The following is a 16,605-nucleotide window of genomic DNA, read 5'->3' as shown; positions in this document are numbered from 1 at the left end:
CTCACTCTCACATGTTTTTTTTAAAATAATAATTTTAAAAGCAAAGACAAACATGAAATTGCACTCAATGTAGTGAATATAGCCCAGTTTACAGAATTTCTGCAAAGTGCACAGTGCCTTGGATCCTCCCCAGTCTCCCTTTCAATTCACATCCCTGCCTGTCACAATGACAAGCCTTTTGCTTGTATAAAATGCTCTCAGGTCAAAACTGAGCACGCCGCTTCTCTCTGGCTCAACAGCAACACCATCATGTGTCTTTCCCTCCCTCTATGTCCTTTCTACATTGATGGCTGCTGGAGCAACACCTTTCCCTGCAGCTGGCCAGAACAGTGAAGTCAGCTGCTTCCACCGGAGCCAGAACACTCCTTGTTTATACATTGTGAAAATGAGCCTGGAGGAAGAGCTTTAAAGTGACCCATTCAAATGAAAGCTCTCCCCACCCAAAGCGTAAATACCTGAGCTCACCACGAAGCTGGCCCAGTTCCTAGAGTTTCAAAAAATCCACTCTGTCAAGTAAAATCGCTACTGGCAGGGAGAAAGCGGTGCCCAAAAGACCACTAAGTCCTGGAGATCTGACTAGCCATTGGAGGGATATGTTGGGTGGAATTACGGTAATTTGTACTAAGTCAACATCTGAAAGGGCTCAGTTCTGGCATATGAGAAAAAGAATAGAGCAAGGGACAAATGCTTCTTTTTGGCATGACCAGAGTTCCTTCCAACTCACTGATCAGGTTCACACATAAGACAAAGCCATGGTTTATAAACCATGATTTAATTTAGTAAACCAAGGTTTAATTTGATCATCCAAACTTGGCCTAGTGTCTTGATGGTTTCTTAACCATGAAAAAGCCACACTCCTAAACCATTGTTTGCTGCTTGTTTATAAACCATGGTTTATGTAAACCATGGCTTAGCATTATGTGCAAACCAAGCCATTAAAAAAGAAATCTATTATCATGCTGGGGAAATATTTCCAACAGAACCATTTTTCTCCAGGTTCTTACAAACGTTAACCTTTTTTTTTTTTAATCCTCTTGTCTTGAACTACCATATTTCATACAAAACAGGCTGTGGAGGATCTGTTCTTTTGCCAGCACTCAAAACAGATTAATTTGAGAAAGACCTGTATAAACCCCATTAGTTCTTTAAGTGAGCAGGGAATCAGAAATTAATTTTTTTTCTTAAAGGCCTAATCCTCAAATCATTTCATTTGGAGTCCCAAGTAGTTTCTGTTTGGAGGAGCATGCTTAATCACCCTGAAGCCTAGCCTTCTAGTCTCAAACAGTACCACCCCACAGCCAGTAATTTCTTTTTGGTGAAGAAATCCTGCCACGGGCAAATGCTTCCTCACTTTGATGGAAAGGGCTGTTCTCTCCACTTGTGATTTGCAGCAATTAGGGTGGGGTACAGATAATAAAGTTATTATTAAAATTATTATTAAAAACAGAGGCAGAGAGTAATGCAGGCAACTGATGGTATGTGGACAATTAATTGTGGCCTTCAATCTCATTGATTTAAATGGGCCTCAAAGTGCACTTAACCTACAGATTGCAGCTACCTATGTGGACATTATTTTCACCACTTAGGTTACGTGCTGAGGATAACATCCCCATAATGCAATCAGCAGAAAGTTAAACGTGCTTTAGTGCCTATTCATATTCGTGGAGCTGAAGGGCACAGCTCCCTCTCTTGTCCCTTCTGCGACTTTTGCTGCGTGTGGATCAAGCTGTCTTGTTTGCTATTTGGACTAACCTTTTAAAATATTGCTAAATAGGCCAGGGATCCTCATGGCTCGTACCTTCTCTCAGAGAGGCCCCAAAGCCGATGAGAAAAGAACCAGCACAGGATAATGACGTATAGTGGTGGTGTTTTTGTGTGTGTTTTTTTAAAGATAAAGATTAAAAAGATAGATAAACCAGGGCGGGCTGGAGGGGGGGGGGTGTTTGTGTCCTGCCCCTGATGTGTTTATTTTGCCTGTGTCAGATGACCTTGTTTTTCTGAGCTGCCCCTTCATTCATGGTCTCTTTGCAGCTGTGCTGACTCATAGGCTTTCAGCAGAAAAATGGTGCCACTCAATGCAAAGGACACAGGCATCACCAGCTCCCATTACAGCAGTTACATAGTGATGCCTCTTCTTCAGATGCACAGTATCATGCTCTCCTTCTCAATGCCAGCTGAGTAGTGGAGCAGTGGTCCAACTGTTGGCCTGGGAGACCAGAATTCAAATCCTGCTTTGACCAAGAAACACAAGGCTGGCCCAATACTAGATTAGCTTCTGCTATACACCAGTGGCAGGGAAGCTCAGGGTTCAAATGTGGCCCTCCACGTCTCTCTATGAGGGTTCTTCCCAAGCCAAATCCCTCCTCACACCTCACCCATTCTCCCCACACCTTCCTCACTTCACACTCTCATTGTGTTGCCTGGCAGCAATGTGTTGCTGAACAGTGATTAAAGCCTCTTGCTTGCCAGAATAGAGAGAAGGGTGTGTGCAGAGAACCTTCTGGCTTTTGTGTTGTGTTTTGTGAAGGCAGCTCTGTTTAGGGAAGCTTTTAATATCTGAAGGACTATTGTATTGTAGTATTTTGTTGGAAGCCGCCTAGAGTGGCTGGGGAAACCCAGCCAGATGGGCGGGATAGAAATAATATATTGTTGTTGCTGCTGCTGTTGTTGTTGAAATATAGCTGTACAAAAAGTAAGTGTTGCATCTGTTGCCCCGCCCATTTTCCCCTCTGGCCCCACCCACCGACAGAATGTGGTCCCTGGAAGGCTGTCCTCAGGAGTCCCCATGCCTGCCACAAATGTTTCCTTTAGGAAGTCCCACTGAACTCCATGGGACTTACTTCTGAGGAAAAACACACAAGCTTGTGCTGAGAATTGGTTTGCTCTTCTGCTGCTTATGGAGACACAGATAATGAAGAAGCTGTTCCTCCCGCCCCACAAGAATGCAGTCATGATGGAGCCTGTTGTCACAAGATTCTTCAGCCTGATTGTCACCCTGGAGGCTAAATTAATCCCTAGAATAAATCTATTAGCTTCGGTGGGAGTTACATAATGGGTGGCTTTAACTCCTGATGGTAAGCAACCTGCTTTATTCAAATTTCAAGACAACTCAACAAACAAATTTACTCAAATTTCAAACCAACCAACCCCTGGCAGTACAAAAGGTGCTTGATTCAAATTTCAAAGACACCAAGAAACAGACATTTTGAGATCTGTCCTGAACATTGTTCTGAACATTGCTCTGAACACAGAGAGATGGTTGCTTATGCATGGGTTGGAACTGAAATCTGGCCTCAGGATTTTGGAAACGGTACTGGAAGGCCAGACAAGAGACCTCTTTACTTAAAAAATAATAAATTTCATTTTCACGAATAAGAAAAATCCCAAAGAAAACCAGAATGCCACCAGGGACCTTCTGTGGTCCCAGTCTCGGTCCCCCCCCCCCCCCATCAAACAACACAGAACTTTATTTTCTCCTGCAAATATAACATTACTCTGTTTAGACTCTGACATACACAAAGTATTTCAGATTAAAAAGCAGCAGCCTCAAACTCAAGCTGCGCAAAGGACCATACAGAAAAGAGACTGTATTATCTATGCAATAAGCAGAATTACTGTCTTCATTGCCCAGGTCACAGGAAACCGATGGGCTGCCTGGATAGGTAGAGTCCTTCTGAAACCTGAGAGGACATAATCACCCTGGAAAGCTTTCAGTTTTCCAGGCCTCAAATACCTCACCACTGGGGGCAGCAAAGCACAGATTTGGAGGCTCCAGAGAGAAGATAAATGTGAACTGTGTGCTTCACAACTGAAGTATTAAACAGGACCATCAAAAAAGGAGGGCCATAAATTCACGATCTGAAGTTACTTAGCTGTACCACTGCCTAGAACAGAGGTGAGAAATCTGGTTCTCCAGATGTTGGAATCCATCTCCCATCAGTTGCAGCCAACATCGTCAACAGTGAGGAGCAATGGGAGCTGTAGTTCAACAATATTTTGAGGCCCGACCTAGACGGTCCTGATAGCATATTGTAACACTCTTGCTGGATCATGTCCATGGCTGTATTAACTCTATACCAAAGAGAAGCCAAATAATGCATCAGAGCTGTGCAGCAATGAGTAATAATTACATTGACGGCCTTTTTTCTTATTCCAAACTTCACATTAAATTATAGCTTCTACAATACAGTTTAGTATGCATGAGAGGGGCAGAGCTATTTATATTTATTATAAGGGGAAATGCTGCATATGTTAGCAAATCATTACTTTCCACCATGCCTGTAGGTGGTGGTAAATAAATTTATAAATTTATAGCATTATTTCTAATCTTTGTTGGGTTTTTGAAAAACCATCCTGGCTTTGCACTTCAAAATCTTACTTAGGGGGTCTTTCTATGAAACTTTCAACATGGTATCAGAAGTTTAGTTGAGTTTTAAATGGTTTTATCTTTTGGTTATGGCTCTAGGCACCACTCTTTTTTTTGTTTGTTTAGTCATTTAGTCGTGTCCAACTCTTCGTGACCCCATGGACCAGAGCACGCCAGGCACTCCTATCTTCCACTGCCTCCCGCAGTTTGGTCAGACTCATGTTTGTAGCTTCGATAATGCTGTCTAACCATCTTGTCCTCTGTCGTCCCCTTCTTCTTGTGCCCTCAATCTTTCCCAACATCAGGGTCTTTTCCAAAGAGTCTTCTCTTCTCATGAGGTGGCCAAAGTATTGGAGCCTCAACTTCATGATCTGTTCTTCCTTCCAGTGAGCACTCAGGGCTGATTTCCTTAAGAATGGATACGTTTGATCTTCTTGCAGTCCATGGGACTCTCAAGAGTCTCCTCCAGCACCACAGTTCAAAAGCATCAATTCTTCGGTGATCAGCCTTCTTTATGGTCCAGCTCTCACTTCCATACATCACTACTGGGAAAACCATGGCTTTTACTATACGGACCTTTGTTGGCAAGGTGATGTCTCTGCTTTTTAAGATGTTGTCTGCTTTTTAAGATGTTGTCTAGGCACCACAGCCTTCTACAAAGCATTCCCTGTTGCAACTCCATTATTTTGCTCAGTAATGGAGCAACCACTTTGTCGGCAAAAGGTCCTGAATTCAATCCCCAGCATCTCTAGGTAGGGCTAAGAAAGCTCCTGCCAGTCCATGTAGACAATACCAAGATAGATGGATAAATGGTCTGCCGCAGTAAAAGGCAGTTTCTTGCATTCCTACTCTATGTCTGTGCACACACCTAACTTTTTTAAAAGAAAAAAACATTTCAGCATGTCCAATTTCTTGCACAAAGCATGCTACAGTTGATTTACAACCAGAAGACTAGCCATTCAAGTTCCCAACAATGTGTTTCACAACTTATTTCCCTAGCCAATGACTGGCTGATGTGGAAGTATGTTGACAATGACTGCATGATGCAGTTGAGCAGTGACAGATAATTGCTCAGCAGCAGTACCATTAGCAAAATATAGCTCAATCAAAATGTCTGCATTCACTGTTGGTAGCCCACCAAGAGCATCCTAACAAAGACTTAAAATACTAAATTGCCCAAGTTCATTATTCTATCTAATCAAGCACTTGGAACAGCTTAATAAGCAATTGGCTCTAACTTAACAATGTCGAAGCTGAAGCCTTTTACAATTCTGAAGCATAGTTAAGAGAGTTTCCCACACCCTCCCATCATTGGCCTCAACTGATGGAAAGTTCCGCCTGATTAACATAAGTAATAATCAGGTCTTGATGGTGACACCATCAGCTTCAGAGTGAAGATATCAAACAAACAAGAGTAGCACTGGCTGCTTAAAAAAGCAGCAGCAGCAGATAACTAAACCAGAGGCAAATAACAGAATGTTAGAGTTAGGGCCTGAAGAAAGATTTTGGTTTGGTCAAAACTACCAAATTCATGTTTCCTGAAACAATACAGGAACTGAAACACAGTTATCCTTTGAAAGTCACACTTCTCCAAATTTTGCAATGCAGTTCTCCAACCAAATAATGTCTACCAAGATGTGTGTAAAAAGGAAAACTGCATAAGAATGTACATATTAATTTTTAAAAAATTAAAAGCATTATATTAGGGAAATTTGCATGTTCTTATGTAGCTGCATTGTTTTATATTTTCTGGATGTCCCATGATCATATAATAAAGCAGTTGTGTTCTATGTTCTAAATCAAGCACTGCTAGGAGTTGTTTCTTTTTGTTTTCCAGTGTATTTCGTATCAATAAAAAGTTTTGGTGTGGAGTGACTCGAGAGCAAAGTTTAATCCTGAAAGTGTGACCCAGGAAAAAAAGTTTGAGAACCACTGTTCCATGTAAATTAACTTACAGTGACTATTTACAAATTTCCATCTATATAAATTAACACAAGCAACGTTTATGCAAATCTGTGTCCTATTTCTGATGATGCATTTCCTCATAGCTGGCAATGGCTAAGTGGCCATCCTAGGGCTAGTGCAGAGCACAGTGGCGGCACATTCTGGATGGTGGCAAACTAGATGTTATGGAGCAGATAGAGGGGCAGGAAACAACATGGTACCATGGCAGTTCCGCAACTGCTATTGTGTCTAATTCTACCCACAGTTAAGCTCTGGATTAAGTACCGGTATCTCTCAACTCATACTCTTGGCTCATACAGGATACCTCTCTATTTCTCTCTCTATATATGCTCCAGTTGCTCCATGCAGACTATCTATAGCCTCCCTTTCTCCAATATGTGGAAAAATGCACCCCAGGGTAGTTATGATGAATGAGCAAAGGACAATTTAGAGGATAGGGGAGAAATATCACAGTTCAATTGCAGAACAAAGATCAAATTAGTGGCAACTTACAAAAAAATCCCTTCTGTGCATATTTTCATGCCCCAAGCTCTCTAGCATCACAATGTTAGGCTATTTGTGGAACACTTTCTAGCTCAGAGTACAGTCACAGCACTGTGTGAGTTGTGGAACAGACATAACTTTTGCTCCACATCTTAAATCACCATTATATTGGCAATATTATCTGGCCCTGGCTAAAGAGTTTGGACAAGTTTCAGATACCACCTGGATACGTTCCCTTCCACTTCTTTCTCCCCTTTCCTTCTGTATTTACAGGTTATACAGATGACCTTTAGCTGTTGAAGTGCCCTCAGCTGCACGGAACCTTTTGCAGAATATCCTTCAATCCTCCAGTGCAGAGGTGATAGGAGAACAGCCCTTGCTGCCGAGTTATATGTGCTTATATGTTAAGTATACTTCTTTTACAAAATAATTAGGGCAGATATAACTCTGGAAAAGGGATGCTTACATAGTTGGATGAAAAATATAGTATTTAATTTAAAAAATAAAAATGGAAGTCTTTTTAAGGGCTAGACAAGGATCGTGCACTGGAATGTTGCGCTAGGACACACTGAACCTCTAAAATCGTAGGCAAGGCACAGGAGGTGGAAACGTTCTGGTGGTAGTTAGTTGGTTAGCCATGACCCAATAGGCACCTACACCCACTACAAAAATACATTCTGTAAAGCACTTGCATTGGCAGTGGAGGTAGCAGTGGCGGACCTTGGGCTCTCAAATTTCAATGGCACTCAGAGTGATGTTAAAATTCAGCACACACACACACTTTGCACGCTGCCTTCTACACCATTGTTGTGGCACCCCAGCAGCTTGGCACCCAGTGCAACCACACCAGTCACACTACCCTAAAACCGCCTCTGGAAGTGGTACGCAGTGCCTTTTCTTTTAGAAAAATAGGTGATGGTACCCACCATGAAGTTCTTACAGTGTCACACTTTTTAACAACAAAAAGAGGTGCCAGTACTGCATACCCTTGAGTACCCCCTGAAGAAAGGAAAAAAACACTGGTGGTACCTATGGGAAGAAGTGGAATATTATGAAGATGTCTGGATTCTTTAGAACAGCGATGAGCATTCACCCTAATTTGATAACTGAGTGTTTATGTATCTTCCCTTAATCACACTTTTCAGTGCTTTCCCACTGTCACACTTTCCTAAAAACAGAAAGTCCAGGGTTTTTTTGCACTAGGACAACAGAGTGCTTTTATTCATTCTAACAACACACTTAAATTTCAGGCTGATTGGAATCTCCTGCTAGGTAGGCAGTCCCAGAGTCCCCTTCCCTGCTCCTCCAGTGCTAGAGGCCCAGTTCAAATCCTTCCACCCTGGATTGCTTTTAAAACCTTTTTAAAAAGGTAACAGGAGATCTTAACATGGGCCTCCCAGGCCACATGCTCTTTGACCCTAAAAGACCTTGCTTAAGTCTAACAGCAGAGGGGCAGGGCTTCATCAGTCAGCAACCTCAGATGGTCACATTTCTAGGAAAACCACTAAAAGAGAGCAAAGGGCCCTGTTGCACTAGAAAACATGCATTAGTTGGCCATTTCGGCACATGCAAACAAATGTGCTTTCAAGGTAAAGATTTTGTAACCACTCAGAAACCACATTTAAAGTCACAGAAGTCTCTTTCTTTGGTTAGAAAACCAAACCCACTTTCTTGTCAATGCCATGAAGGAAACGATATATATATATATATGTGTATGTGTGTGTGTGTGTGTGTGTGTGTGTATCTGTTCAGTGCTTTCATTTCTCTCTCTCGATATATATATCTCTGCAGCCCTTTACATTCTGAATAAAGTCATGTGACAACAGGCCATGTGCATATTCTGCATCTAAATTTAGCAGCAAGAAGAACTGGATTCTATGACGTCTATAAATTATGCTAATTATGATAATCTGCCTGCAATTTGATTATTTTATATAGTCTATTGACATAGTCAAGACTGGGCCACAGCTACTGGAAAACCCACAAGCCATCCTGACCTCTGAGGTTGACAGTGCAATCCTATATAAAGCCTAATCAGAAGTAAGCCCCATTGAATTTTGTGGGATTTACTCCTTAGTAAGCAGCCTTAACCAAATACAGGCAGTGACTATTTTGTGCGGGGATTCTGTTCTTGGCCCCTGTGTGTGTCAACACAGCACACACAAGCCCGCCCTGTTACACCCACGTTACGACTTCATTCTGCCCTCTTCCGGGTCTAAAATGATCTGTGCATCAGCGGTCATGCATCACTTGGACATGTGCAAAATAGTCACCACCTGTACTCACTTTTAAGCTGACTTTCACAGCCTTAGGGACTAGAAACATGCAGAAATTTGTAGAAATTTGCAGGATGCTGAATTCTGAGCCTAGTACCAATTCTGAACCTAGTTCCAAGCCTGCCTTTTCTTTGAAACAATAGTGATGAACCTGAATCCCCACCTGATGTCACTTCAACTCCCATCAGTACCAGCCAGCTTGGCCAGCAGCCAGGGAAGATGACAGCTCCAAACTACAGTGGTACCTCAGGTTACATATGCTTCAGGTTACAGACTCTGCTAACCCAGAAATAGTGCTTCAGGTTAAGAACTTTGCTTCAGGATGAGAACAGAAATCGTGCTCTGGCAACAGCGGGAGGCCCCATTAGCTAAAGTGGTGTTTCAGGTTAAGAACAGTTTCAGGTTAAGTATGGACCTCCGGAACGAATTACGTACTTAACCTAAGATACCACTGTAATAGCATTTGGTAGGCCCCATGTTCCCCATTCCCACTTTAAATCATAATGCCAGTTACAAGCTAATTATGAGTTAAGATTTCTGCTCTTGTGCATTACAAAATAGTGCAAAAGTGTGTGGATTCACAGAGTACATGTGGTGGTGTCTCAGTTTCAGCCGAAACCATATTTCAGAGAGTTAAGTGGAAGTTAACAAAGTGTCTTGCTGCAGAAACTCTTCTTCCATGCTCAGGGTCAGCTCTAGACAACATACTGCTGAAGGCAGAGCAGCAAATGACAACCACCCCCTCCACTAATCAAGGTGCACACAGTACCCAAGGCCAATCAAGTTATTTTGGCACAAGGAAATAAATCCTGCATCTGCCTCTTTGCCATTCCCTATCAGTAAAAATACAACTAAACATTTGTTGCCTTTTCATAATCATCTGTCTGAAGCGGAAACCTCCCTCTGCCTAATAACAGAGCCAGCCCTGTCCATCATCTGCATATCCTGCTATCTCTTGACACGCAAAGGAAGCTATTATTGTGGCTTGATTCTGTGCAGTGTCTTGGCTCATATGTGTACAACACTGGCAAAGAGTCACCACCATGTGGGGCAGTGGGGTCCAAGGAAAGATGAGCAATTTGATGGCACTTGTTCTGTTGGACCAATGCACAAAGGCAGAACATCTATCATCGAATTGTAGGATGAGTCAAAGGGTGTCCTTTGATAAATAACTAAAAACGAATGCACAAATTTCCAGCCAGAAATTACAATCATACCCATCTGGATTCTTGCAAATAATACAATAGTTTCTAAACAGTTTGGGAAAACAGCTTTCAGCTGTTGTGCTCCTACAAACTAGTTGCTAAGCTTTTATTCAATAGAAGGCAACGTTACTCACTTTGTGACCAGAAAAAGACGCTGCTTATTGATGAACAGGCTCACACACAACTGCATAGGAAAATGAAAGCAACCACAAGATCAAACTAACAGGTGGAGTCTTAGCTCCAAGCAATATTTAACTCTACAATCACCAATTACTACACAAGTTGTTGTTTCCTAGAAGGTACTTCCAGTATGACAAAATAGGGTACTTAAATCATAAATGTATACTTCCTAGTTCCTGAAACTGATTAGTTCAATTTTTACATCAGAGACACAGTAAGATAAAAGCAAAATGATGAACAACAGGGTAGCACTGAGTATGTTGCCAAAGGCATCATGGCTTAAAAAGGGAAAGTGGACTACGAACACATTACTTACATAAATAAATAAATAAATAAATAAATGCACAAACAAAAGCACTCCATTTGTTTCACACCAGCTAAAACAACAACAACCAAAACAGAACAATAAAAGGAAGAAGCATCCAGGGTTGGTTTCATTTCTGCTATGGCCATGGAGAGGAACAAATGCTTCCAATTAATATCATTTCAAATTTCAGACAGACACTAGAGGTTTTGGTGTGATTGCATTTATGTCAGGTAACTGGCATCCATTGTAAACTTGATCAATAAATGTTATTTGTAGTAGCAGCAGCAGCAGCAGCAGCAGCAGTAGAATTTATATTCAGCCTTTCTGCACCACTGAGCCTCTTGGGCTTGCTGATCAGAATCCCCGCGATGGGGTGAGCACCCATTGCTCTGTCCCAGCTTCTGCCAACCTAGCAGTTCAAAAGCACACTAGTGCAGGTAGAGAAATAGATACCGCTGCAGCGGGAAGGTAAACAGCATTTCCATCTGCTCTGGTTTCCGTCACAACGTTCCGTTGCGCCAGAAGCAGTTTAGTCCTGCTGGCCATATGACCCGGAAAGCTGTCTGTGGACAAATGCTGGCTACCTTGGCCTGAAGCGAGATGAGCACCGCAACCCCATAGTTCCCTTGGATGGACTTAACCATCCAGGGGTCCTTTATCTTATTACCTTTACCTAGTAGTACAATTTATATTCAGCCTTTCTGCACTTTCACTCTTCCGCAGGTGACTTACAGCATGCAAATAACTTAAAAATGAAATCACATAAAAATTATGCTATGTATTGGTGAACATACAATAAGGAGAAGTGGCAACAGGGCAAGGAAACTATAGGGGTTGGCAGTGGACCCCTTGAAGGGGTGCGGGCCTTGGCAGGTGCCCGATAACACCAGCTCCTGATGCTGGCCCTGCTAAGTGCAAAAAGCAAAGGTGTTTCTCTGTCCTTAGTTGGCTTAAAGGGAGAGCTGAAAGGTGCTTACTTCAAGCTCTGCTTTCAGCAGGGGTTGGCTGCACTACTGAGTTCCATATGACATCAAACGTGAGTTCCATCATGTTTGATGTTAGGCATAGGGAAGGTGGGTGTGGTTTGTGTAAATGGCCTTGCAGGCCAAACTGGAGCCCATTACAACTGTGGGTCAAGTGTTCCCTCCTCCTGGGTTAAACAGAACAAATGGAAAGGCAGATCATTTCATTCATTAGTTTTTGTTTTTACAAAGCCGTCTTTATATTTTTCCCACATTACATCAGGGCTGAGGGAATGACTGGCTTGACTGGCCTGTGGGCCAGATCCGGACTACCAGACTTCTCCATCCAGCTTGCCAGGCCTCTCCTGTTAAGACACACCCATGCAAGTTCTCTGTCTGGCCAGCTCACTGTTTTTTTCTTTCCAAATACTGGGAAAAGCGGAGTCCTTTCTCAGCACCCGGTGATAGAAAACAGGGAGTTGGTGATCCAGTAAGAACAGTTTGCAGCATTTCCTCTCTGTACACTGAGAGACAGGAGCTTCTCAGTGCAGAGAGATGCAATTCAGTGAGAGAATAAGAGTGAGAAGGCGGAGGAGAAACAGAGGACAGGAAACAGTCTTTATTAAGTGTGTGTGTCAAGTGTGTCCGTGTGCTAAGTGTGTGTGTGCCTTTGTTAAGTGTGTGCATTTGCTGAGCCCCACCCACTTTTAGTCCAGACCAACCCACTATTGGAATGCAGCCCCCCCATAGCTTTCCACCCCAGTAATGCAGCCCTTGGCCACCCCAAAAGAGCCTCTACCTCTGCATTACACAGACAAACATGCGTGGGCAAGATTGCTAGCTACACTTTGCCTGAAAGAGTCACTTTTCTGCGTTTATTTGCAGGGAAATAAGCAAGGGCTCTTTTCTTCATTCTCTCCCTTAGGGAGAGGTGGCAAGCCTCTAAATGCTGGCTTTTAAGTTGTTGAAGGAGGTGGTTGAGACATTGGGGGTTGGCCTGGGCCTTCCTCCAGTTTCTACTTCTCAGCTCTGTTTCCTCACAACATTTTCTGACTCACAGCTTCTCTCAATTCCAATTCAGGCTTCCTTGGAGGCAGCAATGCTTCAAAATACCAGTTGCTGTAAACCACAGGAGGGGAGAGTGCTCTTGTGCTCAAATCCTGCTGTTGGGTTTCCTGCAGGCGTCTGATTAGCCACTGTGAGAACAGGATGCTGGACTAGAGGGGCCATTGGTCTGATCCAGCAGGCTCTTCTTATATTCCTTCACATGAGGGTATTCCACAGGTTTCTGGGTCTGAGCTCTCTTTCATGACCCAAGAAGCACTGAGCACCAATTTTTGGAACCATCCTTTGTGCCTTATGGATGTGATACCCAGGGGGTATTGTCCAACAGAAGACAGTCAGATCTGCTTAAAGCCAAAGTGAATTAACTCAGATCTATTCAGGTCCAGCACTAGATTACAGGGGCTTCCCAGAATGATCCAGTTGATGAGGTGTCCCCACAATTGTCCTCTTTGCAGTGGCAGTGCCCCTTATTCCCTCTTCTCTGTTCCTGCCACTGTTACTTTGAAAAACAAACAGTTTTATTGCCATTGCAACAGTGGGAGCAGCAGCTGCTTCTCTGCCACCTCTTCCGCATCTGGTTTCTGAGAAGGAATCAAAGGGGGTCCTTCTTCAGAGACAGGTATTCTGTGGGAGCCAACCAGGAGAATGCCTGGGCTGCTGCCCAAGTTTATTTTAAAGGCTTATTTAAAAAGTATTTGTAGTTGCCATAGGAAATCACACAGTGCAGGTGTATTCCTGACCACCTTTGATTCAGTTCATGCTTTTCAAAACAATACATGAACACAGCCATCTTTTAAAGTCACACTTCTCCAAATTTGGCAATGCAATTCCCCAACTGAGTAATGTGGACAAAAATCCAGACACAAGAATAAAATGTGCATATTAATGAAAACAACATACAAAAATGTGTATATTAGAAGATAGTTGCATTGAAATATTGATGAATTTACATAATGACTTTTTAAAAAATTGCAGACTATATTAAAATGTGGATAACTGAATTGGGAAAATGCAGAAGTGAGAGAAACTGAAACCGAGAGTCACCATCCCTGGTGCAACATCTCCCCTCATTTCTGGTACTAGAATGCTATAATACAAACAGTTTTAGAAATCCACTACAAATATTTTGAAAGTTCCCATCTTTTGGCATGCTAGCAAGTCAGATATTTTCATGCACTGCCAATTATAGGAGGTCGCTGAAACAATGTTATCAGTATGCATGGCTAGAAAGACTAGGGCAGGGAAATTAATAAAGGACTTCACAAGAAAAGGTGGGCTTCGAAGGAGGCAAGAGGGGTGAACCTAAAAACCATGCTGGATTAACATAAAGGCTTATCTAGTCTAGCATCCTATTTCCCACAGTGACCAACAAAATGCCTTAGTAGATCAGGGGTAACCAACACAGTTCCCTCCAGATGTAGACTACAACTCCAATAGTCCCTCATAATTTGTAACGCTGAGCGATGATGGGAGTTGTAGTCCAAAACATCTGGAGGGCACCATGTTGGCAATCTCTGATTTAGATGTTCTGAATAGGGGCTTCAATGATTTGCCTGCTCTAGCTCCTTCAACCATTCCTTATAAGGCTTGGTTTCCAGACCCTTTGTCATCTTGGTTACCCTCCTCTGAACATGTTCTAGCTTGTCAACATCCTTCTTAAATTGTGGTGCCCAGAATCGGACACAGTATTCCAGGTGTGGTCGAACCAAGGCAGAATAGAGTGGTACTATTACTTCCTTTGAACTGGACAGTAGACTTCCGTTGATGCAGCTTAGAAGAGCATTAGCTTTTTTTTGCTGCTGTGTCACATAGTTGATTCATGTTCAACTTGCAGTCCACCAAGACCACTAGATCCTTTTCACATGTACTGCTAGTAAGCCAGGTGTCCCCCATCCTATATTTGTACATCTTGTTCTTCCTGCTTAAGTGCAGAACTTTACATTTCTATCTTTGTTATCTTGGGCCCAGCTCGTTAAAGTCATGTTGAAATCTGATTCTGTTTTCTGCAGCCTTAGCTACCCCTCCCAGTTTGGAATCATCTGCAGATTTGATGTGCACCCCCTCAATCCCTTCATCCGAGTTGTTTACAAAGGTTTTGAACAACGGCCCCTGAAAAACTGGCCACGTTTTTCCAGGATGATGAGGAACCATTAATGAGTACTCTTTGGGTTTGGTCAGATTATTTATCCCTGCCTCTTTTTACATTAAGTTGCATTAAAACAAAATATTATTTCCTTGTGCTGCCTTAGTGTCCTTTCTCGTTCTGGGATTGCATTAACAAGGAAGAGTGGGTTATAACTATGGCATATAATAAACAAGATATAAAATACCTCAACATCTGTTAAGTCTTGCTGTGTGGTTAACTTTAAACTTTAAAAACTCTTAAAACTCAACTCTCTGCTTTGGTGGGGTTTATTTTAAATAAAATGCAATCCATCTGCAATAAGCAGCCCTTTCAAGAGACACCCGAGTTCTAGGAAGCGCCTCTCCTCAGCAAACAAATTCTGAGGAGCGGAAAAAGAGGAGCCTGAGAGGGCTGGATCAAGAGGTTTTGTTTCTCTAGGAACCCCAGGTAGGAATTTGGGTCCAGGGCTGTCTCACTTCAGTGTTGCAGTGTTTATTTCTTTTTCCCCTCATGCCTCGGGTTGGGAACGTTTTCTAATCAAGCACAGAAGGGCTCTGTGAGGAAGGACAGAGAGAGATGGAATAACTTTTCCCAGCTTGTCAAACAGGCACGCTTGCCTCTCTCAAGAAAAGCTCTTTCTAAGCAGCTCTCCTTGTCTGGGACTCTCCTCCTTATCGGAAAAGCTTATCAGTCCTTTGATGGGCCCTGTTGGGATCTGGCTCCTGTGAACAGCCCAGAAAGTGACAGAGGGCATGAAGGAGGTGAGAGGAGATATATCCAGAAAGAGACTTCAAAGAAAGGCAGAGGGTGAAATAAAAAAGAGACAAAGAAGTGACTGACAAGCATTAGGCCTCACTCACCAGCCCCCAACCCCCCCCCCTTGATATGCCCAAAATGGACTCACATGAAGGTTGATCATTTCTCCTTCCGATCCCATCTCTTTTTTTCTTCTCAGGTTTTCTTTTCAATCCTCTCAGCCCGGACAAGAGACCAAGTCTCTGCAGCTTTCTGGAGTCTCCCAGTGCCTTTGCTGGGTGGGAGGGAAAGCACAGCTGCTGGAACAGACCTGCTATTCATCTGCATGATGTGGGACTCTGGCCTGGGCTTCAGCTTTTGAGGGCAGGGGAGGAGGAGAGGAGAAGGGGTGGTGGTGGTGGAAAAAGTGGGCACACGGATCCTTTATTGTCTCTTAAGATGCTGAATGGCCCTCCTGTCATCATAGCCATGACTACATGTCTCCTTAGCTTCTGGGCCCAGCTGAGCCCTGTGAGGTCACTTGCGCTGCGATGCCGTTGTGCACACAATGTACCAAGAGGCTCAAGGCACAGACCATGCCAGTTTTCGGCACACATCCTAAATGCCACCGGCTGTTACAGACCCCTTGTGTGCAGATGGCTTCTATCACGTATGGTTGTTGACACAGTTACTGAGACTTTGTCACGCTCCTTGTTGACTAAAGGGGGGAAAATGTCACATGTAGCTTATGAAGCCCTTTCCAGTCCATATGATTATACTTTGGGGCTATTTCCAACACACCCAAATTTGGTTTGGGCATTTGCAATTAGAGTCCCCAGGTGTCAAGCTGAGAGTCATAGCCAAGAATGCAGCTCTGCTAAAGTATCTCTTTAAAAAACACTCTTCCACCACCTGCAGTAGGAAGAAGGGATTTAG

The 16,605-nt window shown here is 43.1% G+C and overlaps 1 protein-coding gene across 1 annotated transcript in view; it reads right to left on the bottom strand.

Annotated features, from left to right (window-relative positions):
* Positions 1–16,387, bottom strand: part of NINJ2 (ninjurin 2) — a 46,079-nt gene extending 29,692 nt beyond the window's left edge. Inside the window, exon 1 of the mRNA XM_083701052.1 lies at positions 15,839–16,387. Coding sequence (XP_083557178.1) covers positions 15,839–15,871 — 33 coding nt within the window. The 5' untranslated portion in view covers positions 15,872–16,387. The remainder of the gene's footprint in view (positions 1–15,838) is intronic.
* Positions 16,388–16,605: the final 218 nt, after the last annotated feature.

Source organism: Podarcis gaigeae, assembly GCF_964106915.1.
Source record: "Podarcis gaigeae genome assembly, chromosome: 10".
NCBI lineage: Eukaryota > Metazoa > Chordata > Lepidosauria > Squamata > Lacertidae > Podarcis > Podarcis gaigeae.
The sequence above is the reverse complement of the archived record's forward strand: the minus strand, read 5'-3'. Positions and strand labels throughout refer to the sequence as shown.